At 34.3% G+C, this 27,547-nt stretch overlaps 1 protein-coding gene across 4 annotated transcripts in view; it reads right to left on the minus strand.

Annotated features, from left to right (window-relative positions):
* LOC126969394 (major antigen) overlaps positions 1-27,547 on the minus strand; it is a 44,899-nt gene that overhangs the window by 4,482 nt on the left and 12,870 nt on the right. For 3 of the 4 annotated variants that reach the window (XM_050814787.1, XM_050814785.1, XM_050814786.1), the window contains 34 exons: positions 27,339-27,445; positions 24,036-24,194; positions 22,581-22,739; positions 20,778-21,032; positions 20,177-20,340; positions 19,695-19,848; positions 17,646-17,819; positions 17,241-17,372; positions 15,998-16,088; positions 15,416-15,543; positions 15,139-15,324; positions 14,936-15,060; positions 14,718-14,859; positions 14,383-14,619; positions 14,156-14,309; positions 13,701-14,024; positions 13,389-13,549; positions 13,189-13,314; positions 12,334-12,651; positions 12,080-12,251; positions 11,209-11,335; positions 10,503-10,617; positions 10,269-10,427; positions 9,972-10,193; positions 9,085-9,213; positions 8,463-8,627; positions 7,375-7,530; positions 6,831-6,929; positions 5,319-5,471; positions 4,170-4,307; positions 2,884-3,038; positions 2,137-2,248; positions 1,113-1,216; positions 628-790 (listed from right to left, as the gene is read on the minus strand). In XM_050814787.1, the coding sequence (XP_050670744.1) occupies positions 628-790; positions 1,113-1,216; positions 2,137-2,248; positions 2,884-3,038; positions 4,170-4,307; positions 5,319-5,471; positions 6,831-6,929; positions 7,375-7,530; positions 8,463-8,627; positions 9,085-9,213; positions 9,972-10,193; positions 10,269-10,427; positions 10,503-10,617; positions 11,209-11,335; positions 12,080-12,251; positions 12,334-12,651; positions 13,189-13,314; positions 13,389-13,549; positions 13,701-14,024; positions 14,156-14,309; positions 14,383-14,619; positions 14,718-14,859; positions 14,936-15,060; positions 15,139-15,324; positions 15,416-15,543; positions 15,998-16,088; positions 17,241-17,372; positions 17,646-17,819; positions 19,695-19,848; positions 20,177-20,340; positions 20,778-21,032; positions 22,581-22,739; positions 24,036-24,194; positions 27,339-27,445 (5,465 nt within the window). The remainder of the gene's footprint in view (positions 1-627; positions 791-1,112; positions 1,217-2,136; positions 2,249-2,883; positions 3,039-4,169; positions 4,308-5,318; positions 5,472-6,830; positions 6,930-7,374; positions 7,531-8,462; positions 8,628-9,084; positions 9,214-9,971; positions 10,194-10,268; positions 10,428-10,502; positions 10,618-11,208; positions 11,336-12,079; positions 12,252-12,333; positions 12,652-13,188; positions 13,315-13,388; positions 13,550-13,700; positions 14,025-14,155; positions 14,310-14,382; positions 14,620-14,717; positions 14,860-14,935; positions 15,061-15,138; positions 15,325-15,415; positions 15,544-15,997; positions 16,089-17,240; positions 17,373-17,645; positions 17,820-19,694; positions 19,849-20,176; positions 20,341-20,777; positions 21,033-22,580; positions 22,740-24,035; positions 24,195-27,338; positions 27,446-27,547) is intronic. The other variant, XM_050814788.1, reaches the window with a different exon arrangement.

A 27,547-nucleotide genomic window follows, 5' to 3' on the forward strand; every position in this document is an offset into this window, starting at 1 on the left:
CAGCCACATTCTTATTGCTCGATGCGTGGTATCTGTATGAATTTCAAAAAAGAACATTTTCGTTTACGCACGTTCCTCACTACCAGAACGTCGCGCGCCGTAAAAAAAATAGGTTATTCGAATCCCCGCCATTTTTCTTAGATATTTTTATTGCTTTGTTTACAAAAAATGAGCGATTCATTTTAAATGCTGCAAAAGAACATAATATTCATGTGAATTTTAATTATTGTACTCAACAAAATGTAAATTACTTTTATTTGTATATAATGAGTAAGGGACGATATTAGGTTACTACTAGGACTGGCTGTTTTAATGTTAGCAATGTAAGCTGACTGTTTCAGAATCTTTTAGAGGATTCATATTATGGGTGTAGATAAAGTCTTGTATGCAACTGTTGTAAATTAGGTATTAAAATACTCATGTGATACTATTGTCACACTCGGCTTCGCCTCGTGAGATAAATCCACATTCGTGTTTTAATACCCCTTATTACACAACAGTTGCATAAATAACTATTACCATTTACGACCACTACGACTGTTTACTAACGTGAATAGATTAAAATAAAATTCCGAAAGTAATTTGTGATGATTATATGATTATTTATAACAGGAATGTATTATTTACCTGCGAGATGGAGCCGATGGATGTAAAGTCTGCGACTTGTGAATCTACATTGTTATCGACAGATCGAGCTTTCGTCAGCTTCTTTAGTTTCCCAAAAAAGCTCTTTTTCTTCGTTTTCTCTGTCGGCAATACTTCACTCTGGGCTGAACCGCCGGACAGACGGCTGTGGGGCAAACGTTATCATAATTTTACCTTAAAAATATATTATTACAAAATAATAAACTTAATACTAAGTTTAAATTATGTAGTTGGCTAGAAAAGTGTCTTGTGAATGAACAAATTATTTTTGTAACAAATAATGGAAAGAAACAAGATTTTTTTTAAATGCTAAATATTTTGTTAGACTTTCACAATGTTGTGAAAACATGTTGGTTAAATGAAATAAATTTGGCCAGTTCTGTTCCAAACCACATTTGATTGTAAGCCTAAAAGTTTTATTCCAAAGGATACCAAGGTTCCATGAATGTATTGGAGGTTAGAGTTACCTGTCTAGGCTCGGGTCACGTTGCATGGTGAACAGGCGATCATCGCCGTCTAAAGATTGCATAGACGACACGCTACTCTCGTCCACTGACTTCCAAATGGACGACTGAAAACAATTCAATTTATATTCATTTTTTAAAATCACATAATATTTTATTTGTGTTTTGACCAAATTGCTATGTCAAAAATGGCAATCAAATGTTTTTCATGTATTGTCAGCAGTACGCAAACCTCGAGTAGAGACGAATAGAATCGTAGAAATATGTCTGTATAGAATGAAATTATTATCCTATCAGAATATGGATAGGTAAGTCAAATTATATGTTTATTAAGATAATTTATGTCAAATTTTTTTACTGTGTTGTATATTCAATTGTCTTCTGCTATTTCAAACTACTACACATTATCTGCGAATTAATTACTGGCCTGCTGCTTTGTGAGTCGCCTCTTACGACACCCTTGGGGGCCTGGGACTTCCCTATTATTTTTATGCCTCGGGGAAGCACATGTGGCATCTCCACATGTAGAGAAAACTGATAGCACCTAGATTGACTACACAGAACAAAGAATCGTTGTCAACCTAAGTGCGGGTACTTAGATTTTACAAAGCATGCATGAAACGGTAAATGCGACTGAAAGAAGATAGTCTACTAGGAAACAGGAGTTAATGAGACCATTTCAGCTTTCCCTTCGACGTGTTTGGCAATCAGAGAAACAAACACAGGGAGACAGGCTTTCGTGGAGTGCAGACTGTATTGCGTAGATACAAGTGTGAAGTCACAAATTATGTCTGATATCTACTCCGGGTTCGTAAACCTATGTCTTAACGCTGAACCAGCAGAACAAACGTCGCAATTGGGAATATATCCAGAGGAAATCCCTAGTCTGGACCCTTGTAAGCACACTTGGTTTTGTGTGGTTTGATGATAAAGACATTTGATCAGGATATACATACATTGTAGCTGTCCTTTGAATATAGGAGCATCTTTTATATATACATTGAAAAGAGTAATAATTATATCGTACCTGTTCTTTGGTTGTTTGTTCAAGAGATATGGATCGTTTCTTAAGCGAGGGTGCACGGGTGGTCGTTCTTGAAGTAACTGTCATGGCTTCACGAGGCTCCGTAGACATAGCACTGAAGATAATAATTAAGGTTATAGCCGATTATGGGACACGAGATAATGCAAACGAGCGGCCATAATTTGTCCCTTTCTTCTGTATTGTATGCGACAGACATACTAATAAGGGACATGTATCACGCAATGTGGATTTTTTCGGTGCGAATTCTGTGCCATATAAAATTGTTCGAAGCTGCACGTACTTGTGGGACAAAATTCGCGCAGATATTGAACCGCCAACAAACAAGAGTTGCGGTGGTAATTTATTGTATTTTATTTTAATATAACAGAAAATAGACACAAGTCATAAGAGTATCTAATCGTTAACCTTTAAAACTGGATTATTCGCGACTGCTATTTGTAGTAAATTTTTTCAACATACAGTATTGGTGATATCCTTTGATACGCGTTTTAAGTATAAAAATGCAAGACAAAATAGTTATGCACAGTAGTCGATTAACATTCGCCTTGGATGAGAACAGAGCATAAACTGACTAAAATCACGCGGAATTTTTACCGTAGTGCTGGTTGTAGATTTAGTGCGCGGATTTCAAACTGCAAGAAAATTTCGTGAAGATTTAAATCCGAAATGCATGCGAGACCTAAGCCGCGTGGAATGAGTGGTGTAGGATGTAGATAGGTCATGTGTTACCGCCTGGCGCTGGCTTGTTGCCTGCGTTGCCGCTCGGCGATGCGGGACGCTCGTAGCTCGTCAGCGAGCCGCCGCAGCCGCGCGCCCGTCGACGTCACACTAGTCTCCGCGGCAGCCTGCTCCGGTGTCGCCGAACGAGACCGAGACTTCGACGACTGACAAAGTATTTGTTATTAAAAGTAGTAGCGAAGTCATTCTTCGGCCAACATTCATCAAAATTTAGGGTTCCCTTCGTAAAAAAAGAAAAAGGGATCCGTTATAGAACAATTAAAAATAAAGACCTAGTATTGGAATACTGAGTCTCGAAATTTCGAGCGATTGCGTCATAAATAGAGCACGGCCATACTTCCAGCCGGCCCACATTCTAGCGTTCTACAAAGAGCAGGCCACATATTATGGAGTATTCCTGTCATCTCTGCTCTCGCGTACCCCAGTATTAGCTCGATCCATTTAACTGCGTACAACGCAGAGTAAGTCGAATCATCGGGGACCCAATGCTCTGTGAACGGCTGGATCACTTGGCGTTGCGTATAGATGTCGCTTCATTGTGTGTTAAGACATTTATCACGAGGAATGTCCCGAAGATTACTACCGCCGAATTCCACCTTCGCAGGACACGCCATAAATTAGGATATCATCCCAACCATCTGGACGTGTGGCGGTCCTCCACAGTGCGGTTGTCATGGAACTTTCTTACACGTACCTACTACAAAGCTGTGGATTGAGCTTCCTTGTGTGGTGTTTCCGGGACGATACGACATGGGTACCTTAAAAAAGCGCGTACGCGTACGCGTACAGCTTCATAAAAGGCCAGCAACGCTCCTGTGATTCCTCTGGTGTTGCAAGAGAATGTGGGCGGCAGTGATCAATTAACACCAGGTGACCCGTTTTCCTCTTTTTCCATAAAAAAAAACCATTTCGATATCCGCCTGGATGTGAAGACATTTCATGACTAGTCGCAGACTCTACTCTAGTCAGAATGACTAGAGTAGAGTACTAGAGTAGACTAGACAGACATGACTATAGTCAGAAAAATCAAAATTAATCGAATCAAAGTTTTAAAATATTCTATACAAAGCTTGTTATTATTAGTGATGAGGAGTTACAGCAGTGTCAGATTACAATCAATCAATATGTTATTAAGTAACGATACCTTTCCATAAGTCTTTCCTCTTTCATTAGTTCTGTTTTGTTGTCAACGTATAAATATATATATGTACTTATGTAGTAGGATGTAAAACAAGATTATGTTTTTGTTATATTATTATTATCTAATAGTTACTCACCCTATTTCTTCTGGGGGGAGTTGGCGTCGCGAGGGTTTTCTCAGGCTTTATTGGAGTCTCAGATTTGAACAAATTGGGACTTTGCTTTATTAGGTCGTCGATAGTTTCTAATAGTTGAGTTATCACTCTATCGTCGTCCTAAAAATAACAAAGATTTCAAGAATTATGTAATTAATTATCTTAACATTATTATATTTTGTATGTTTTGTATTTTTCAGTAGTTTATCCAAATTACTAAATTAAGGTTCTAACTTCCTTAAGAATCATTGCTAATGTAAGTATAGCGAATATACCTACTCCGGCCGAGCAAGATTAAGGCGAAATAACTATTCTTTACATATATAAAGGTAAACATAGACTATACATATATATCGTGCAGGTGGTCCACTTGGAATTACATATTAACGTCCAAAAAAACAGATATCGCTAAACAGTTTCCAGCCTGAAAACTTAGTAATAGACCTTTGACTGTAGTCGGTGCCTAAGACTCGAATTTGAGATAAAGAGAGTACCAATACTTCAGGCGAAGCGGCAGTACAGAAGGCAGGTTGAGGTGATCAGGAGCCGATTTCGACTATGCCCTACGCACGTGGTTCGCTCGGTCAACTTGAAAATTGCTCGCAAATTTTTCCTCTTAGTAGGTATATCCTCTTGATCCTTGCCTCTCGAAAACCCAGTTTGGCAGCATGTTGGGTCTACTTTGCAATGTGATGTTGTGTTTCCGATAAAACCAGATTTCTAGAACTTAAGTCATTGTTATCTTACTAGTATTTAAAGTCTAATCTATATTATACACGATGGCAAGCGGCAAAGTGGGACATGACCGTGTGGCATTGACCAGGTATTCATTTTAGTCGGAAGACGTCCATTGCTGGACAAAGGCCTCCCCCAAAGATCGCCTTAACGATCGGTCCTGCGCTGCCCTCATCCAAACTATTCCGACGATCTTGACAAGATCGTGGGTCCATCTTGTCCTACCACACTGCGCCTTCAAGTAGGTGGTCACCATTCGAAAACTTTACTGCCCCAACAGCCATTTGTCCGTCGAGCTATGTGCCCCGCCCACTGCCAGTTTTGCAACCATCTATATCGGTGACTTTGGTTCTACTGCTTCTGCTCATTGCCCAGACTTGTAGATGTGTTAATCACCTGTTGGGAACGTTTGAGCGACGACACAAGCAGTTTGTTTTGGTCTCGGTCGCGGTCGTGTCGTTCCTTGTCGCGCCTCAGTTTCTCATTGGCGGTCCGTAGTTTTGCGTGCGCGTCTCGGAGCTCTAACAAATCACATTGCAGTTCTGTCACCTGTGGAAGACAATCGTCACATTTATGTAGGCTGCAGAATTGCTAACGATATATGCCTATGTTTCAAAATTCTTGCGAAAAAGCAATATTGTTTATTATAATGTTAAAAAATTGTGTCTAAGTGGACCGTTATCGCTAAACAAAGAACTCTGCTTATTTGAAAATGACCATCTTATTTTTAGAGCGTTAGGTAGGTATTCTTTCAGGTTTTTTTTATAAATTAATTTAACTTTTTAGTATGTATTAGCAATAAAACTATTTATAAAAACAAAGCTTGAATTCTTTTTTCTGTCGTATGTGTGACGATTATTATGAAATTAATAATCTCGAGATGGTGTTTTTATACAATACCAAAGCAATGAATATAAAATGTCATTGATACGTTTGCAAATTTGGCAAGTAAATTAGACGTTTTGAAGTAGTTGAAATTCAAATTCAAATATTTTTAAAATAAAAATTAGATATGAAATTTTTATTGAATATCTAAACTTTACTTTTACTTAAGTTTCTTGCGCCGTTTCTTCTCTCTAAAAGCGCCATTTGTTTCCGAAGCGGTAGTAGTATCTAGTATATTAGAAATGACATCACACAGAATTCTAAAGGAATCAATTTTGAGAAAATAAATGCCTTTTATGCCTTTTACCCATTAGGAAATGAATGCCTCACACCTGAGAGGAACGGGCGCAAGAATTACATTGGGCTTCTTCTTTGTTTTTTCGTTAAATAAAATTTAGATACAGTCAAATTCACTAATATTATGATATATATATATAAACTTAACCACATAAACATTTAACGATTCTTTTGAATTTCGTAATACATTTGTTTTGAACATTTGCTCGGATTTGTTGTAAAAGCATATACATCGCCCCACATTCACGTTCAAATATTCTGTTACATAAATCGATCTATATTTGTATTAGCTTCGCCTGTACGATTATGTTCGCTCTACAAAACAATCTGGGGCGTAGAAAGCTATAGTTCGACTCCGATTTAATTTAATTTAATGATGGAACGTCTCACATCTGTAGTTACAACGGCATCGCCTTCAATCACGTACGCATCAGTATAATTGCACTGGTTAAATATGGCAATACCTTCCTAATAGCTGGTAACATGTATTGCTGCAAAAAATATTACCTTTTTGGACAAATTAAATTTAAAAACATTCACTCGCTCGAGTAACGTAAAGTTCATAAATCTTGATATGTCTTTGCTCAATTCTCACGCTGTGGCTTCATCTATAGGGTCTACTTTATAGTTAATAACCTGCTCAACGACAATATTTAAATATTAGGAAATGTCATTCTTACAAATCTAAACAATTAATCCCAGATGTGAGTGTTATCACTTTATTACCTTCTTCTTAGCTTCCTCAGTCTCTTCATCAGTCGTGCGCTTTATTTGTTCTAATCTCCTCTTCATATCGAGCCTCTCCTTATCTCTTTCACGTTCAAGCTGAAAAACAGTTGAAAAGTAACGTCACTAAATGTGATGTATTTAACTCTGGCATGGGCATAATAAATAAACCTAGCTATGTGGTAGAACACGCTCTGAAAATGGAATATCTATAGGATGTTCAAGTATATAGCTGCTTGTGGCAAAGTCGTGGCGCGGGTCGTTCCTTTCGGGCGCTAGTGTAGTGTTAGGATGATTAAGGTAGCAATGATGAATTTGTTGCAATTAAAATGAAATGTAGTTAATGAAAATGGATCATAAGGCCAAGAACATAACCTACACCCAAGTCAGAGGTATACACTCAAAAATTTTTTTTTTTTATTTATATGTACCAGGAGGACAAATGATCACCACGTCTAAACTATCTCGCACCATCATAATATCGTAATGACGTGATCGTTTGCGGTCTTTTAGGTATTTGAACTACACTGGTTTTTTACCTTACCTCAAACAGAGTTTGTCTCAAGTCTCTGGCTAGAGTAGAAGTTTCTTGCAAGAGTCGCTGTTGTTCGTCTCGTTCTTTATGCCAGGCCAGTTCCATGCGAGTAGCCATGCCAGCCACTCGGGCTCGTCCTGATGAAAGTAACCGGTCTTCTTCATACTGAAATTATTATTGTAAGATATATATTTTCAATGTTTATAACTATACCTTTTTACAATACTTAATATGCTTACATGAGATTAAACTAACTAAGAGGAAGTGTACCCAGAATACTTAATTAAGCTAGTCTTATGCGTTGACTGAAATAGTAATGAATGACTTTCATCAGCCTAAGTATTTGGCGTTTAGTTAGAGGTTATTAAATACGTCCTCTAGCTTGTCTTGGAAGGAATTGTAAAACTGACGTTACACCATAAGGTCTTGTAGTCTTCGGTTTTTTTTTTTCTTTTTAATCTCATAGTGAGGCTATCAGGTTGCAGGAGAATGTTTGGATTGTTTACGTTTAACGCAGCTTAAGTAGAAAGTACCTACAGGTCGCAATAGAGTTGAATCTTAGTGATACCAGAATGGATTTGTATTGATCCACAACATTTTACAGGATTTCCAAATTTACCGGATTAGCTAAGTTAGCATTGTTAAGGGGCATAACAATTTGTTGTAGGCTAGCTCTTACCCACAGGTAACAACTTTTTTTTATATAAATAATTTTTGACTATATCGCAATATAAACAAAAAAAAATGCGATAGAAAAATTACATTTTGACTTTCGCACATTTCTCAACTATCTACTTCTAACCAAACAAATGTCTGAAGAAAAAATGAAGTTTAGTAGACTTGTAGCTACCCAGATACTGTATGTTACAAAAACTTTACAAGAAAATATTTTGACTTATTTTAACTAATATGATCACAAATTTGTTTGTAGTAACTTGCTTACTATTTTGAATGTATCCTCAACTTGATTAAATAAGCTTTTTGGTTACTGATATTGTTGAGATTGTTGCGCCCGTTCCTCTAAGGCCTGAGGCATTCATTTTGGAATGGGTGGTAGTGGTAGGTTTATAGTAGAGTTTCAAAACGAGGTCAGTTACCTCATTGAGCCTTGACTGCATCTCTGCCAAGCGAACCTCCGTTGAAGAACGTTCACTTATCAACTCAGTGTTAAGCTTTGACGCCAACATTCTGGATTCGCAGAGCTCATCCTCCAAGCACGCCACTTGTTGTTCCAACGTAGCAACCTTATTACGAACTTCTTCCTAAAATCACATCGAAGACTACTGTAATATGGGTTTAACATAAAGATCATTATAAGGTGGTCAGAAGTGCATTATCGGCCGTCCCCAATATCCAGTAGATCTCCGGTTGTGGCCTTCTTGAGATAAAATCGTAAGTATCGTTGACTTTTCGTACACGATGTCTGTCAATGGGAGGACGTATAGCTTACCAGCGATAGAAGTTTGTATGGAAATTGCAATTCGCGCAACCCAACATAAGACGATAAGAATGGCTTATCAGATATATTGAGACAGTTTCAGATTATTGACAGCTAATTACTGACAGTAGAGCAGGAAAGATTGGGAACGGCCGTAAATATCCAAAGCGCTCTAGGCAAGCTTCTCATCTGCGCCCTTCTAGCGGCCATAGATCGACATGTTCATCGCAGCCAGTCTCTCTATAATCTAGATTTAGAAATATGTACACATTACAACTCACATCGTCTGTACTTGATACCGATGATCTCACAGAGCGTGGTTTGTTTCCGTTCTTTATCTCGGCCATGGATTGTTGAGCAGCGTCTAGCATTTGTTTATAATTATCACGTTCGCGTTTAAACCTTGATACCTAAAAAGTTTAAATATTATTTAAGGGAATAGACGCTTATCTACGTAGATTATACTACTAGTTCTTACTGAGCACAAATTCAATATTACATCTTCTTTGACAAAGAAAGCCTGCTTGTTATAATAATTTACAAGATGGGCTGGGAGTTTCTTATCTGTTCTTCTCCCCAAGTCAAAGCCCCTTTACGAACTGATGTAGTTTCATGACGTGTATGTTATGCTATTGTTACTCCCAATGGTAAGAATAAACATATCAATTCTATTTTATTCTATTTGCAGTTCTCATTCATATTAAGCTTTTAAAATTAAATGGTCTATCGTAATCAAGAAAAGGGAACTAAACAGATTCAAAGATATTTAAATATAATTAGTCCTAGAATTCCTGATTTTAAGATTGCGGTTGATCTGCATCATAATCTTTAATTATTTTATATGAAAAAGTGACGGATCAAGACGTTTTTCTGTTGAAGTGATACGCCCTGCCCATTTCAATGTAATTCTGCTCAGGATTCTTGATTGTATCCATAATTCTGTGCAGCATTACAATGCGCGCTTGAGACATAGGTTGTTAAATCTCATTTACCCACAATTTCAATAACTATGGCACCCTTCAGAAACACAAAAATTCTTCCACATTACTGCTTGTCGACTCCATCGACTTCCATTGGTAAAAATTACATAACAAGTGAATACCTAACCATGTTTTATTAATCATCTAAGTATAATTATCAATCTGTATTCAGACAATAACTGACACACCTGATTATGCAGTGATTTTAGTTCTTCTCTCATGGTATTCATTTGAGCTTCATATCGCATTTTAGTTTCAGTAAGTTCGTTCTTTCGGGCCTTTTCCATTTGTTCTAGACGATTATTAAGTGTCGCCATTTCTCTCTCAAGCTCGGCGTTATCCGATGCAAGTGTTCTTTGTACTTTGCTGACTCTCTCGTAGTCTTCCAGCTTTTTCTTAGCTTCTTCCAACTAAAATTGAAAATGTCACGATAAGAAAACGTAAAATACTCTTTATATTTGTACAATAATAGACTTATCAATCACCTCTTTTTTAGCAAGCTCGTGATGGTGTGAAAGAACATCGTATTTTTCGATCGTATCCCGTAATTGATACTCATATTTATCCAATTTTGTTTTAAGCCTTGCTTTCTCAACTTCCCATCCTCCTCCACATAAACGCTCTTGTAGTGATGAAATTTCTTTCTAAAAAACAAATTGTACACTTTTAAGACGATCACATAGTACCTATCTAAATATGTATCAAATAACACGGCATACTTGAAGTTCAGTCTTTTCACTTTGCCACTCTTTTGATTTGGTGTCTTGGTTTTGTTTAACTGCCTGAAGTTCTGTTAATGCGGCACTTAACTCTTTCTTGACGTGTAATAAGTCTCTACAAACATATAATAAACATTACATATAGGGTATGTTCCGATATGCACTGCGACCGACTGTACAGTGTGACGTCAATTTAGTATACTGTGAATCCGTTCCGTTATAGCCAGTTATACTGGTTACTATTTAAAAAGGAACGCAGTCCCGTATACTGTCAGACGCATTTTTTGACGCAAAATTCAAATGAGTGTATTAAAGTTTTCTAGTTCATTAAAAAAACTTTTGTTGGAGTACTGTCAAATTAAAAATATTTTAATAATTATTTTAGGCACTCGAGTGGTTTTGACTGATCACGTGATCAAAGTACTGCGAGTAACTTACCTCGAAGACGCCAGTGCTCACAGTAGAATATGGCGGCGATTTATAATGTAATATATTTCCCTAGGGTACTGCGGCAGTATACTGGCAGTCCATAACGGAACGAATTTTTCTACAGTGATAGCACTGTACAGTGCTCGCAGTGCATATCGGAAAATACCCTTAATCGATGTGACATTGACAAGAACTTTTAAATCAATTAAACACTTGAACAATAGTGTTATACTATATAATTATAATATATATCCAATGCCGACGAATTATTACCGACCCTTGCGCCTGTTCCTTTTCGACTGTCAACCGAGCCTTTGTTACTACATGTTCTTCCTCTAATAATTCATATTTGCTGGTTAATTCTTCATATTCTGATTTTTCAACAGCTATTGTATGCTCCAAGGCTATGGAATTTACAAATAATTATAGATTATTGGTTATCCTATCTCTAACAGAACAAAGTCCCTACCCAATGTCAGTTAAAATTTATAATAAGTTACCAGAACACTTAAAAGCCGAAACCAATATTAAAAAATTCATAAGCTCTTTGAAAAAGTTACTTTTGGAAAAATGTTACTATTCTATTAATGAATACCTAGAGGAAAAATATATTTGAATGTCTGCCCCTCTGTCGTTCATTGCTATGCCTTATTACGAGGTGCATGTGATAATTATTTAGTACTACAATTTTGTTTAGTAACTAAGTCTCATGTAACGCAATTTAATTAAATAAATAAATAAATAAAAATTCATTGTTAAGATCAGTGAGGAATCAAGGTTATCGCTAAAAGAATTATACTTTAATATATCATATCATTCGTAACTGTATATAACGTGAAAATTTGTAGCCTATCTAGCCAAGTTTTGTAGGTATAAGTTCTATAATTTATAAGTTCTGAAATTTCGTTAAATTCATTATTAGCTGACCTCTACTCAACGAAAGAAATATTCCTACCAAATTTCAAGTCTCTCTAAGTCTTATGGATACAGAAATATGTGATGAGTACATAGGTGGAAATCACTTAATATATAGATAACGTAATAATATATCTGTTATCTATATATTGTTATCTATATATGTATGTATATATTGTTATCTATATATGTTATCTATATATTATATAACGTATAATATATAGATAACGTACCTTTCATTTTGTCTTCAAACTCTTGCTTTAGTTCAGTTATTCTCTTAGCACCTGCGCCAGATGTTTGCTCTAGAATTTTTAATTTGCCCTTCAGTGTTGCTAATTCAACTTCTTTATTTTTGTTATCCTTATCATGAGATATGCGCATGCGTTCTATCTTTTTTCTTTCCGCCTACAGAAAATGAAAAAAATATCATCAAAATCAACTACAACTTAAATTGTATGTATTGTATAAAATTATGTATAACACCTGCCTGTAAATCGGATTCAAAATCAGATGCTTTACTTTCCCAGTATTTTGAATCTTTTTTCTCAGTTTCTAATTTCTTTTCCGCGTCATTTTTATCATTTTCTGCTTTATTGAGTGCATTTTTAGTGTTAGTTACTTCACTTTGTAATACAGTTAACTGCTTTTGCACATTTTCTAATTCTTGTTTAGCAGCTGCCAATTCTGCTTCCTTTTCTTGCAACTTCTTATTACTGTTTTGGAGTTTATCTTGTACTTGTTTTAATTCGATAGACGATACAGCTTCATCATACTTTAGATTAGAAGTCTCTCGGAGGGCATCTTCCTGTAAATGGTAAGGAAAAGTAAATATAAAAAATATGACAATAAATAATTAATATATTTTTAAATATCTCGGTAGAGTAAATCATAAGCTAACTAAAATGGATGGGATAGATGTATTTATCATTCAGGTACAGGGATATCAGGCATGCAAAGATATTTAAAAATAACAGGATATCATAAAATATGGATAAAATACGGGCGCTATAGGTATACGCAGGGAAACACTTTATTATACCAGTTGTTTGATATGAATATCTTTGGCCGATATAGTTGACTCTAGAATTGTAATTTTAGTATCATATTGATTTCTTAAGTCTTTCATATCGGTCTCTAAAGCAATAAGCTTGCTCTCAGATTTAAATAGTTTTGTTTGCATTTCATCCTTTTCACTCATTAATTCAAACGACATTCGTCTCTTTGAATCGCTGAGTGATTCAATGTGTTCCTTTTCTTGAGATAGCTGTTAATGATAAATAAGTGATGTAATATTATTGAAAAAATAATAAATATTTTATAAGATATCAAATGAATACTGTACTTCTTTTTCCAATTTGGAAACAACCGCCTTGCGCGAGTTTAGTAGTTTTTCTGATTTTTTGCATTTTTCTTCTATTTCTTTGAGTTTTTTCTCTAACTCTGCGATTTTCTTGGTTTTTTCTGTCACCTGCCAACAAAAAAATGGGTTGTAACATAAGTCAACCTACGGTTATTTTCCGATGACAAAATAAATAAAGGTACCTCTTTTAGCAATTTGTTTTTCTCTTGCTCTAACTTTGTATTGGTTTCTACTTGTTTTTTTAATTTGTTTATTTCTTTATCTTTACAGTCCATTTCTTTTTTGAGATCTTCTATTTTCTTCATACAGTCTGCTACCGCAGTTTGTTGGGTATCGAACTTGTCTAAAATACAATGATATAAAAAATTATCAGTCGATCATAGTTACGAGTTATCATCTCTTTCTGGTCCAATGATACATCTCATATAATTTATTGCACAGTAAACAGTGAATCCACAAAGAGGTTATAAGACTAATTTAAATTCCATACTTACTTAAATCGGCTGTTATTTTATTTATTTGAGTTTCCAGTTTAATCTTTTCCTCTTTCAAAGTTTTGCATTCAATCAGACTGCTGTTATTCCCTGATTCAAGCTTTTTAATTTTTTCTAATAATATTTTTTTCTCTGATTCCAGCTTGGTGTTTAAATCCTTCAATTTACTTATTTCCGTTTGTAAGTGATTCTTTTCATTTGTGAAATCAGAATCTTGTTTAGACAATTTATTTTTAATGTCCTCTATATCTTTAGTCATTTGTGATTTAATATCAAGATCTGCTGTTGAATAACCAGCATTTTTCATGATAACGTATAATTCCCCTGAAAATTAAGTGTATTACAAAATATTCTTTTTATATTAAGGTTTTGTGTACTTTATTACTTTGAATTGTACTTGTTTACTTTGTATAAAAGCAAAGTAAACAAGTACCAATAGCAGTTATTAAACTTACCTATTTCATTCTCTAAATCTTCTACCATTCGCTTCATTTGTAATTTTGTTGTCAAATCTGTTATTTTTTTAGGTGTCCTCGGCTTGAATGATTTAATTGCCTCATCTTTCAATTCTTTTAAAGATGTCTGAAGTTTCAGTTTTTCTTTTTCAAGCTGATCAAGGTAAAATAACATTATAAAAAAAAACGCCGATACTAATTAATAATGTAGAATAAATAAATCGTACCTTGCTGAAGTTTAATTTTAATTTGTCCAACTCATCTTGTCTGGCTTTTATGCTTTCCTCATCTTTTTTAGTTATTTCGTTGCTAAATCTGACTTTTTTTTCATTTCTATCATCTTTGTTTTCTAAGTCTTTTATTTTCGCTAAGGCATCTTTTAAATCATTTTCTAATTGACTAACTTTGTTTGAAGATATTTCTAAAGATTTGTCTATTTTTAAAGATTTTGTATTTTTCAGGAGCTAAAAGCATGCAAGTCATTTTTAAAACAAGATATTTAAAGTTCAACGATTTAATATATATATATTTAAGTCTAATACGTTACGATACGTTAACTTACCTGTAGCCTCTTATTTTCTGCTTGAAGTTTTTCATTGTCCGCTTCTAAATTTTGTGTCTTTGTCCTCAATACATTTGCTTCTTGTTCTATCACTTGTAACTGCCGTTTTAAATCTACATTTTGTTGATCACCGTCCAGCGACCTTTTAAATATAGAAATAATATATCAATATAATTACTTTGTAGAGTTGTTGGATATCTTTATTTTTCATTACTTACTTGCTTTTTATTAGAGATCCCTTTGGCTTTTTCTGGGTTAAACTTAATTCAGCGTGTAATCTTTCACAGTCTCTTTCTTTTTCAATCAATTTTTTTCGTAGTTCCGCGATTTCATCCTCCAATACCTTAAAAAAACAATGGATAATAGTTTTATAAAAAGGTCCCTCGTTTACCATATCTATTTCAATCATAATTTTCCTTACTTTAACTTTTTCTTCAGCCAGGTTATTACTTTTATTAGTTGTTGTTCTTCGCATTGCAGCTGCAGAGTTAGCATTAGGCTTAGTAGCGGCATTTGAAATTTTTTCTTTTAGTTCTTTAACTTGTTTGTTTAATGCCTCCCTATCCTGCTCCAAATCTTCTACTTTTTTTCGCAATACAGCCGCTTCCTTTCATAGTACATAAAACACAACACAAGAAGAGTTTTTAATCAAATTGTTACAGTTATTTAATAAATCATAGTTTGGTAAAAATAATAACCTGTTCATTTAGTTCTAATAATAGTCTAAGTTCAGCAGGATCTTCTTCATCTGATATTCCTTCGTCCTTTTCATTTGGTGCTTCAATGGCAAGTCTGTTAGTGGGAGCTGTTGGAGATAGTTTACGACCTGTTAATAAAAAATCTTTTAATTTAAAAGCTTAGGTTTAATGTAACAATCAAAATAGGTTTTAGTAAAAAGGCGAAATTTAATAAATTAATAGATTAATAGTTTTTGATTATTCAAAATATTCCAACACTTAGTATATGTACAATTTTTCTGGCAAAAATATTGCAACTTTGTAAGTATTCTGGAGAAAATGGCTACCACAATATTTGAAGTACACTTTGACGAAACAAAAAGCATATGTTAGTAACAACGATAACTGATTTGTAGAATTGATACCAGATTTCATTCGGTACATTCAAATGATGTTATGAGTAATGTGTATGTGTAATAATGTGGGTTGAGGATGTTATAAGATTTAATGCAGGGTATAAAATAGTTATGGAACCCAGGGTAACACAAATGAAATAGGAATACACCAAACAAAATTTTTCCAAACATAATTTAAGTGACGTACTTCTGGCTTTGGTAGCCATTTTCTTCAGCTGTAGTAGTAAGGACTCATTGTCGTCCTCGACTCTTGACGCAGTTTTACGCAAGTTATTTGCCTGAAAATATTAGTTAGTACATTAGAAATAAATTAGTCAAGTCTTTGTGTATTAAATATGGAATGAGATAATGTTAATTAATGCGGCAGAAGTAACTGTTAATTAAGTACCTACAATTGATAACCGAGCTGCCAATGGATTAAACAATGCAAATGGAAATGAAATTTGCGATGAAGTTGTTGCAATCTTTTCAGACGACAGAGGTGGACTATCTGTCTTTTCTCTGCGAACACTTTCTGGAACATCGTTATTCGCAATCAAAAGTGTATTATCCGTAATTATATTAATTTCTCTAGTATTACAATTCAAATTGGCTTCTACTTTATTGTTCTTCATGTTAATTTCATTATTTTGATTACTGACTAACTTATCTATATATGTTTGGGTGAAAACGTTACACATTACATTATCAGCTTGCGAACTTTGGTTTTGACAAATATTTGAAACAGTTTGCGTCGATGATTCCCTATAAATATTATCAGTTTGAACAAAGCAATCTATTGTTTTATTTCTTGTTTCAGTCGCTACGTCATGCGACATGATAATATCAGTTTGAGAACCTTCAGAAAAATATGTCAGAACATCATGTGGAAATTGAATCATTTGGTTAACTCCTACGAATAACTTGCTCATGTCTAATGCAGATAATCTCTTTTCAAGTTCATATTGTATATTTAAGGAAAATTCACTAGTTTTATTTTTTTCTACATTGGCAGTTTGGTTAGAAAGATGATGTGATGTTGTCGATTTATTCTTGAGCGCAGGTTCGCGTCCTTGTCTGAAGGAGTGACGGTCCAACTTCGCCTGTTCAACGAATTAAGTAATGTTCAGAAAATATTATGTTTATTTTTTTGATTTTATTATAATGATTAGGTGTATTTAAGAAAAAACTGTAACATACATGAGTTTGTTATGATCTGAGCATCAAAGCATTAGCATTCAATTGGTTTTCAACGCAAAAAGGAACGCAACGTGAAGAATGTACTTCAGATTTTCTTCATGTTAATTTTGAAATGTTTAATTAATTAAAATTCTCCGTTACATGAGGACTCGAAATTATTGCGGAAAATACAATCAAATTAATTATTTAAATCCGTTAAATAACAAAGCGATGTTCGTAAAGAACATATTTATATTTGATTTAAAACGAACCTCTTCCTCAGCGTTACGGAGTTGTTCCCTTAAATCCGCTTCTCTTTCGAGAGAATCCTGTAAGTCTCGTAAGAGTTGAGCTGGATCTTCTTGGCTGCCGCCCCGGGTGAGTGAGGAGCGCGAGACTTTTTGCTGAGAGACATATAAAACTAATAAAGCATACATTATATATTCGGTAAATATCAAAATTTCGTAATTTATAATTTGTCCTGATAAAGTATAAGTACCTACTTATCTATAAGCAGTTATTTAAATTTATTAATATTTATGTATACCCAACTATTTTTGAATACATAAATCGGTATGAAGTGCCAACTGTTACCAACATTATGTTCTGAGATTTATTGCATGTAAATATACGTTTTTAAAGAAAAGATGTCTTTATAAAGGTATTAAATACTTTACCCCTTCATTTGGCTGTTTTTTAAGATTAGCAGGAGGCGCTCCAGATGCTGCTGCTTGTTTAGCTTCAGATAACTCGCGTTGTAGTCGAAGGGAAACTTCTGTAGAACGAGCCACTTCTTGTTCCAACTCTTTGATACGATTTTCACGTTGCAGACCATCTTTGCCACCAACAATCTGTAATTGATTATCATTTCTTATTAAACATTCTCTCAAAACAACTCAACGGTCGAAACAACTAGAACAGAATCAACCAAGAGACCAAGCGGGGCTTTATACAGATTATTCTACTGGTACATATAATTCTTGTAGTAAAACAGATCATTTAAAAAACTGGTCAATCTATTATACGGCATTTACCGATTAAGTATCGCCGTAGAACTCAAATATATAAACATCGCAAAGATATATTAAAGTCTAAAATAAGTTCATCTTAAACAACAACGAGAATGATTTAGTACTAGAGACAAAATGTACCTAACACACTTTCCCCAAAGCATGTTAAAAAACAAAAAATCGGCAGAGTTAGAAATTATACTCATAAATATAGAAACACTAAATAAATACTTATCCTAGACTAGAATAGATTTGGAATAAATATTAATGGAACCAATCTAATTGATTGAATATTTGCTGACGATGATACTGAAAGCAGGAAAGCAATTTTATCAATCGAAAATGGTAATGACGAATGCTATTACTATAAGATGATTGTATTTGAGACGCTAATAGACCAATATTGAAAGGGATTCGTTAGAAGAATAATCAAGATTAGGAAAGATTTTTTTTATAGTTTCCAAACAAACATTTCAAACTAATATTAAAATAAATACGCCGGTCACCATTAGTTATGTGTCCTGTACTGATGATCCACCTATGAGATAGCGCGGTCTATCTATTAGACTACGCGGGCCACTACTAAAGCTAGACTTCCGCCCAGTGCTGCTCTATCGCAGAATCTGACATGACTTCGCGCGACTATGTCTTCAGTCACAGTTGGCTGTTGTATGCATATGTATATATACAGAATGAACCGAGGCATTAAAAAACATTTATTAGAAGAAGAGGAGGTTGATGATCTGTTGCTTTGTTACTATTATAATATGGAGCGTAGCTCAATTAATATTCAAAAGACGAAAGGATGAAGGCACTAACAACTTCATTAGTTTTTTTATAACAATAAGGGACGAGACGAGCAGGACGTTTCGCTGATGATAATTGATACGCCCTGCCCATTAGAATACAGTGCAGCTCTGAATTCTTGAAAAACCCAAAAGTTATGTCTCATTTGCCCAGTAATTTTACTAGCTACGGCGCCCTTTACATTACTGCTTCACAGCAGAAAAAGGTGCCGTTGTGGTACCCATAGTGTCTTGACTTCCTCAACAGTAAATATTATGTTATTAGGTCCATTTTTTTTAGATATTACAAATATTGACATAACATGAAAACCACATGCGTACGCAGTGACTGCGCGACAGTGTTTGAGCAAACATAACTAATTATAAATAACAACAAATACTAATTATTATGAAATTCGGTAATCTGTCGCACTCTATGCAACTATAATAAGCAATTCAACAGTACTGAACTTTTTAATAACAGTAAAGACTGCTTTAAAAGGAGTGTTAGTAGAAATCTAAAGGAAGGTTAAATTTAGAGTAATTCACAAACACACACACACACACACACACACACACATGCCCACACACACACACGCACTCTCGCCAAACCCCACACGCACAAATATCATGTCTTTTTATAAATATTGTAAATCCGTTATTAGATGTAAGTCCTACAAAATAGTATTATTATAACCTAATTTAAGTTCTGTGGATTTTGTGATGTTTTAAATAAATAAATAAATAACAAAAAAAATAAACGGCCGCTATCGCCTAGCAAACAGTAACGCGGTGCCAGTGTCGCCGGGTGTGTTCGAATGTTGGTTTCATTGGTTGTTTCGTTGGTTCATTTGACATTTCATTACTGTGTAATCCGCTCATCGCCGTCTTACTGTATTTTTACTTTTATACAAAAAAAAAACTTTTTCACCTCTAAAAGCTTCTTTTCCTGATCAGCCTTTTCTTGTTCCAACTGCTCATTTCGTCTCTCAGTCTTTTTTAATTTGAAAGATAAAACTCTGCAATTCTTTATTGTTTGTTCCAATTCTCTTCTCAATGAACTGTATTCATCTGCTTGGTCTTCCCTAAAATATTGTAAAATAAGTGAATCAATTTAAGTATTTCAACTATTTTAAGTGATGTTATGCGGTATCTTCTACCTATTACAGTTACAATAATTATGATATGAGTCGTGAGGTATTACAAAATGACCCTTCGCTCATTACACCGTTTCGCATTTCTTTAGGCGAGGATCCCCATATGTCTGTCCCCCCGACGACAGGCACAGAGACAGCGAGTTGGGGATAGGTCTTATGTGCCAGTTACAGGTGAAATATGTTTGATGGCAGTAATTGACGTTGCTGTTAAAGATTTAGTGGCTATATTTAAATTTATGCAGCGATGTTTTTTTACCTGAAATTGTCTTGCATTTCTTCTATTTCTTCCTCAAGATCACGCAGTTCTTTTTTCATGTCTTCATTTTCATCCATCAGCTCCTCACAAAGAGTTTCAGCGGCAAGCAATTTAGCTCTAAGCTGTTCGATTTGACGAGTTTGAGCTTCAACGGATGGACGAGACTGAAGAAAGAGATGTTCTATGTTAGATAATTATTTTCACTCAGCTGACCTATTATTATTCAGTTAATCTTAGAAAAACTTCATGACCTAATCTAATAACCCACTAAATTATACATATGTAGGCCAAATGTATAAAGATCCAAAGATTGCAGCCCTTTTCATTGAAAGGAAAACTGTTTGTGTTAATCATAACTACTTCATTTTAAGTTCTTTAGTTAATGTCACTACACTCGGTGAAAAGTATTAAAAATTATGATATGACAAAACATATTATCAATTTACCACTACCAATAAAAAAAGCTCTGCTACTCCCCAACTGCAATTTAAAGATCTAGAGATGGAGTAAAACGTTCATTCACACTTATAAAAGTATTGGAATTACTTGACTCAATCAAATAACACGATAACTCAATTCTAAAAATAATCAATGCATTTACCTCTAGTTCTGATTCCACTTCTTTTATTCTTAGCGTTAAATGTTTCTTTTCATCTTTTAAGTCTTCATTCTGCGTACTCAGGTCGTTAACTTTTTGTTGCAATTTCAAAACCTCCGACGATCTTCCAATACTGTATTTATTAACTGTGTCAATGTTAGCTAACCTTCGTAATAAAATGTCACTTTTTTCCTTTTCCACTCTTTCACACCGCTTTTTGAGTAAATCTACTTCCTGTTTTAGGCTATCTATTTGGTCCTGAAAATTAATTTTACGTTATTATTACTTTCTTATAAATTTTACTGTCTTTTGTGTGTGTATTAAAGTAGATGATTATACATTGATAATGTTTATATTTCTTGGGAGCAAGGCTAGTCCGGCTTGAATTTGATAAATATAAATATTAGTAATAAAGATAAAACGTTGCAGCTTACTCTGTCTCAACGATATAGTTTTGAAGAGTATTATAAATACTCTATTTAAGATAAAAAATCTGATCACTTACATGCATAGCAGATAATAAATTCTCTACAACTGATAATAATCATTTTGTTTCAATCATCTATCAAGTTTAGTATGACTATAAAGACTCCAGAAGGTCTTTTTAGATATTGCGCAAGCTTTTGATAAATAATGGTACGAATAATTTATGTACACACTAAGAAATAGGCCTCTTAAGCAATTTGCAGATATTCTAGAATAGTATCTCACACATATAGTATTTTGAGTCAGGCAAGACGATTCCTTCTCAGAACTGAAAGAAATAAGAGCTGAAGTACCATAGGGAAGTGCCCTAGGTCTGCTGCCGTACGTTTATTATACTTGATATTCCAGTGCTAGATGACAATATCATCGCAAGTTTTGCAGGTGATTAGACAGCTGTAATCAGGGCACATGCACGAAGACCTGGTGTTCAAATATGGTGTGTTTTTATCTGCCATGAATGCCATCTATAATAGATGGATAGGATAGATGGACTAAGAAGTGACCTATCAAACGTAGTGGGTCTAAATCAACCCATACAGGTTGAACAAATAAATTATCATCCAGTTAATATCAATATACAAGTTATATATTCCATATGAGAGTTCAGCCAAGTACCTCGTCATGACATTACACGCGAAACTTCACTGTAAAGTAAATGGCGAAAAGAAATGAGATGGGTTAGAGACCCGCTATAAAAATATGTAATGGTTACTTTCACTCCTTATGAGTGAAAAACAAAGAAGTCTTTGTGGTTGTGCGAAACGAACAAAACCAATATACAAACTATATGAGAACTTCATCGTAACCTGTAAGTAAATCTAGTCCTTATAATTGTACAAAAATATGTATGTTCAGCTTCTCGATAGATCGGAGACTTAAAACAGTTAAACGTAGAACATCCAGTGCAAACAACAATAAAAAAACAATAAAAAAAAAACAGTTTCTGTAGAGAAAAACTAGTGTATATTTGTGTCGTTAAACTAAACTTTGTACTACATCAGCTGAGAGACTACAAGAATCATAACATAGTGTCTCCCCCTTAAAGGAGACTATAAGAAAATATCTATTTGAGTTTTATTCTACGTATCGAAAACAAGTTACTTATTAGTGTTATGCTAGATTGTAATTTAATTGATGACTTTTTTGTATAAAAAAGCAGAAATATTTAGCCTAGTTTTCCTGAAAGTCTTTACTTACTTTTAAAGACTTAAATATACAAGCTTTACCTCTGTATATCTGATTATTGATAGGCGCACATTTTTCTTGCTATTCCTGCCTTGAAATGTTAAGGGTTATTAGGAAGAATTTGAGTGTGTGTACCTGATATTCTTTAACGTTGAGATCCACTAATGTTGTATCTGTGTCTGTAGTTGTTGTGCCGGCGACGCTGTTGTCGTCATCTGAAGTCTCTTCTTTATCACGAGAAGGACCTCCCTTTCTCGGAGGTTTAGATTGTGAGACGCTCCGATTATTTTTCACCTACAACAGATAATAATAGACAGTAAACATATTGATATTTTATCATTTTCCACTATAGTAGAATACGAATAAAATATACATATAAAAAAATATAATAGTCACTGTTATATTTGATATGGAATCATATCTTTCTTAATGATGGATATCGGTATATGAGTTTTATACTAAGAGAAATATTTAAAATTAGCTATCGATTTTCAAGTATTTTCATCCGTATTTCAGTTCTTTATTCTTTATAATATCGGAGGTTCAACAATTAGTTGCACGAGTTGATTTTGAGATAAAATCTTTGATTAGATAATAACATTATCTTTAAAGATACGCAGACTTTTGAATACTACTGGATCAAACGAGTTTGGAGCAATTCCATAGTTTGGGAGTTGGAAATAATACTAGACAGTAGTAGTTGTGTTAGCCCTACTCATGCATCAAAGATTCCTGACATTCGACATTATCATTAATTTAATAATAAACTTTGAGATGACTACGTGCGTTTCAAATTTTATGTGAAAGAGACCACGTCAGGAGTCCAAATCAACAAAAGGGGAAATTTCCACTTGACCCGAAAGTACAGTACAGGTTTTCATATAATAAGTATTATAAGTCTTTTAGAATGGTTTCACTGCGTTGAAACAGTAAGATCTTGAGTAACGTCTGCCATAAGTACTGATAAAATAGACACGACATACCTATTAGTGTTTAACATTAAATAAAACATTCATAAAACGGACGTTAGGCACACTAACATTCGCATTAAAAACCCCGTTCGTACGTGTAACTATTCGTAAATTTGTAACTGTATTTTTAACGGTTTGTACATCTTCATGATAATCTTTAGGTGGAGGTAGAAAGCTTGTATTGTCAAGAAAATATCTTACCAAATTCAGTAAATTTCATATTTCATAAGAAGACACAATAATATGATAATATGATTTTACACTTTATATCTTCTAGAGAACCAATTCTGAATCAACATTTATTAATGTAATTTTTTGAGGACTTATATTTTTGGAGAGCTATGATAATTACTAACTTATTATCAGTTATTCCTTTTTAGGAACTTAATTAATTAAATTGAGGTAAAGGAGGTTGAACTCTACTTGACCGAAATTATACTCATAAGCAAAAGAGCTTCTTTCTTGGATACCATAAGAATCTGCTTATACAAAACAAACATTTATAATAAAGTTATAATGACGTTACTGCGGGAATTTCCTTCTTGCTTTCTTGTACGACAAAAAAGTGATTCTGAAAATCGGTTGCTGTAACTCATTTAAGTACTTATTAATTTCTTACCTGAATCATGAAATTAACATCGTCTCTAAGTGTTATTTTCTCTTCTCGAGATTTCACCTGTTTCTCTTCTTCCTTACTTCGAGACGCCGATCTTCTTTCTCGTTCTTTCTCTGCACTTGACTCTTTCTCAAAACTACTTTGCGCCTTCATTAGCTGCATCTAAGAGATGGTTTATATTATACCTAACAAAATTTTTAACATAAAATATCACACAAAACTGCATCTGTTCAATTGAATTTAAACTATAGCTCAAAAAATATATTCGCTACCGGCTGAAATGTTTCGATTGATTGAACAACTACAAATCCACGAATAAAAAAATATTCAATAGCCTGCAATTCGGTTTGGGTTTAGACTGAATGCATAACATTGTTTGTTCTTCAACCGGAATCAATTACTTTTTTTTTGATGTTTTGATAGAGTTCAAAGGTCGTTTTTACATAGATTTTTGAATATTGATCAAAACGGTTGTAATTCGATTTGACGTTTAACTTTTGGCTGTAGTCATTATTAATTGGATGTCGGAAAACTACTCATATGTAACGGTCTTCATTATTGTTGAATTCTAATATAGGCTAAGATCTTTAAAGCGTACTTTTTTAGACTTTTTTCTTAGACTTTGCTCAGACTTACGTGTAACTTTGCTGAGTGTGATAAAACGTGATTTTGACTTTTGCACTGGGCTATCTTAGCTTAAGATCAGTATAAGTTCAGCTTTCAAATGACTTTGGAAACGAAATTATCCTAAGCTTACACTCAGCTAAGTTTAACGTAGGTAAATTCTAAGTATGCTCTATAGATCGTTCATTGTGTGCCTTCTACCGCATTTATCACGGGGACTGTTCCGAAGAGCTGTTTCACCTGTTTCCTACCGCCGAATTTCACCTTCGACCGACACGCCACAAGTCTGGATGTGTTGCGGTCCTCCACAGTACGGTTTTCAAAGATATTTCTTCCACGTACTACAAAGCTGTGGAATGAGCTTCCTTGTGCGGTGTTTCCGGGACGATACGACATGGGTACCTTCAAAAAAAGCGCGTACACATTCCTTAAAGGCCGGCAACGCTCCTGTGATTCCACTGGTATCGAATGTGGGTGGCGGTTATCACTTAACATAAGGTTATACCTTTCCATAAAAATAAAAAAAGATCACATCGTTAGTCCCGAGCCAGTTGGTAAAGCAGTTGCAGTGTTTGTCTTACAAACAACAGTTTCATGACCGTTAGGGTTTGATACTATAACCTATATGTACATTCTCTGTCGATTGTATATCGAGCTTCGTTTGTTTTTTCAAACTCTTGCCAAATAGCCGAAAGGATATGTAAATAAATTTCTATGTGGCCGAGTACGAAATATAAATTGAAGACACTTCATGCTCGAAATTAAAACTACTTAATCGTTGCAACATTTGGCAGTCGCAGTTTCTTCGTAATCCGCCCATTACTAACAATAGAAAGAATCACATATTTATTTACCATCTACACATCATTCTCTCATTTCTCATCAAACCAGCATTCCTATTTGCCGGATGTTTATTAAAACACAATATAGTTACGTGATTTGTGAACAGAACTCAATTGGGCTGTTTACAAAACCCCGAACTATGCTTGTTGGATGTAGTGTTAATTAATGTGGTCTACAATTTTAAGACGGTCGTAAAAATGTGTAAATGCTGCAGAACTTTCCAGTAGTAGTCGTGGTGTGGACATTTCCGTCATTAATTATAAAGTCTTGGGCATTGCCAAATGCTATGTTTGATGGTGACCTTTCGACTATTTTGAGCGATGCTAATGCGCTTGAAAGCTATGAGTGTCGCTTGATGTTGTTGACCTACTTTTGAGTCCTTACAACAATATTGTGGCTGCTGGAATTATTACCAATATCGTCCACATGTCAGTTTTGTAAGTTATTAATAATGGTTAACTTGATTATTTAAATGAGACACTTTTTGAAGGATTCAAACACGTGTTATTGTTACTGTGTTTTTACATTAGATTTTACGTAAAAGTGACCTTTCCAGATCACGTTTTCGGGGGGAAAATTTAATGTAATAAATAGTCATTTAAAAAAATACTTAGCTTAATAATTTTAACTCATAAAGATAATAATATCCGGACGACCGAGCCTTGCTCGGATTTTTAAGAATGTATAAAACTTGAACAACAGAAAAACTAATAGGACATCACGATTCGAACCGGGGTCTTCTGCTTTCCCGATCACCCAATCTTAGCTCTTATTATAGTCGCAAAATTTACGTTTGCTGTTTCTCATTAAAACACGGATAAAACTACATTCTTTTAAATTGAACGTAACTAGATCGATTTATCGCCCCCGAAATCCCCTGTATACTAAATTTATGAGAATCGTTGAAGCCGTTTCCGAGATTCAGATTATATATATATATACACAAGAATTGCTCGTTTAAAGATAGAAGATACATACGGGTGGAGATAATGGAAGTTCGTATTTTCTTAACGGTTGAACTACTCACAACCCAAATGATTTTGATGTTTGTTTGGATATAATCAGAAATTCTTAGGATGAATTCTGAACAGTTCCTTCAAGTACTCGATATAATCGGAATGTGGGTAATATTGCCGGCACATAATATGTGAGCATCTTTTTACCTACTGCATATTCGAAATATCCCAGTCCAGGTTTATTTTTGATCAAGTAAATATTATACAAATGTTGTGATTTCTATTGAGTTTAAATAAAGTCGCTAAGTTTTGTCTTTTATCGATTTCTCGGAAGCTTGATTTTGAGATGTTCCGATTATTTTTCACCTTCAACAGACAATAGACAGTAAACATACTATTGATATTTTTTTAATCTACTTCTAGTAGAATGCGAACAAAATATACATATTATATAAAAATATAATATTCAATATCATAACATTTGATATGGGATCATCTCTTACGTAACATGATGTATACGAGACTAAGAGACTTTTTTAACTATTTTTAACTAAGGTTATGTCCGTATTTCAGTTTTTTATTCATTAATATACCGAAATCTCGTGCCAGAATTTGGCTAGTCATCATTTCCTGAGGATGCCTCGTGTAGAGGCGAAACACGTGTCGAATTGATTTAGGACAAAACTTCATGGAATTTACACTCAATAAAGATCACATCATTTGGATAATTATAGATGTCTGCCTAAATAGCGGCTTATCAACAAGTAAATATTGATTTTTAATCCACGAGAGAAACGTGGAATGATTCAGCAAAGACTTAAAGCAACATACTTGGCACCAGTGATTCCTATATATAGATGAGATAGTGATTTAAATACTATACCTTTCTTACTCTCTCGGCAAGTGAGTCATTTTTGTTGATAGTGATCTGTGCTGTGGTCGACGGTGATGGCGATGGTGAAGGTGATGGACGCCGAACAACAACTGATTCTGATGAACAATAATAAAATACATCAATTTGATTCATGTCTAAAATATATAATTAAAGAAAAAGTCTTACGGCCTTATAAATAAAATTGGCATAAATCTATA

This window comes from Leptidea sinapis, chromosome 18, assembly GCF_905404315.1.
Source record: "Leptidea sinapis chromosome 18, ilLepSina1.1, whole genome shotgun sequence".
NCBI classification, from domain to species: domain Eukaryota; kingdom Metazoa; phylum Arthropoda; class Insecta; order Lepidoptera; family Pieridae; genus Leptidea; species Leptidea sinapis.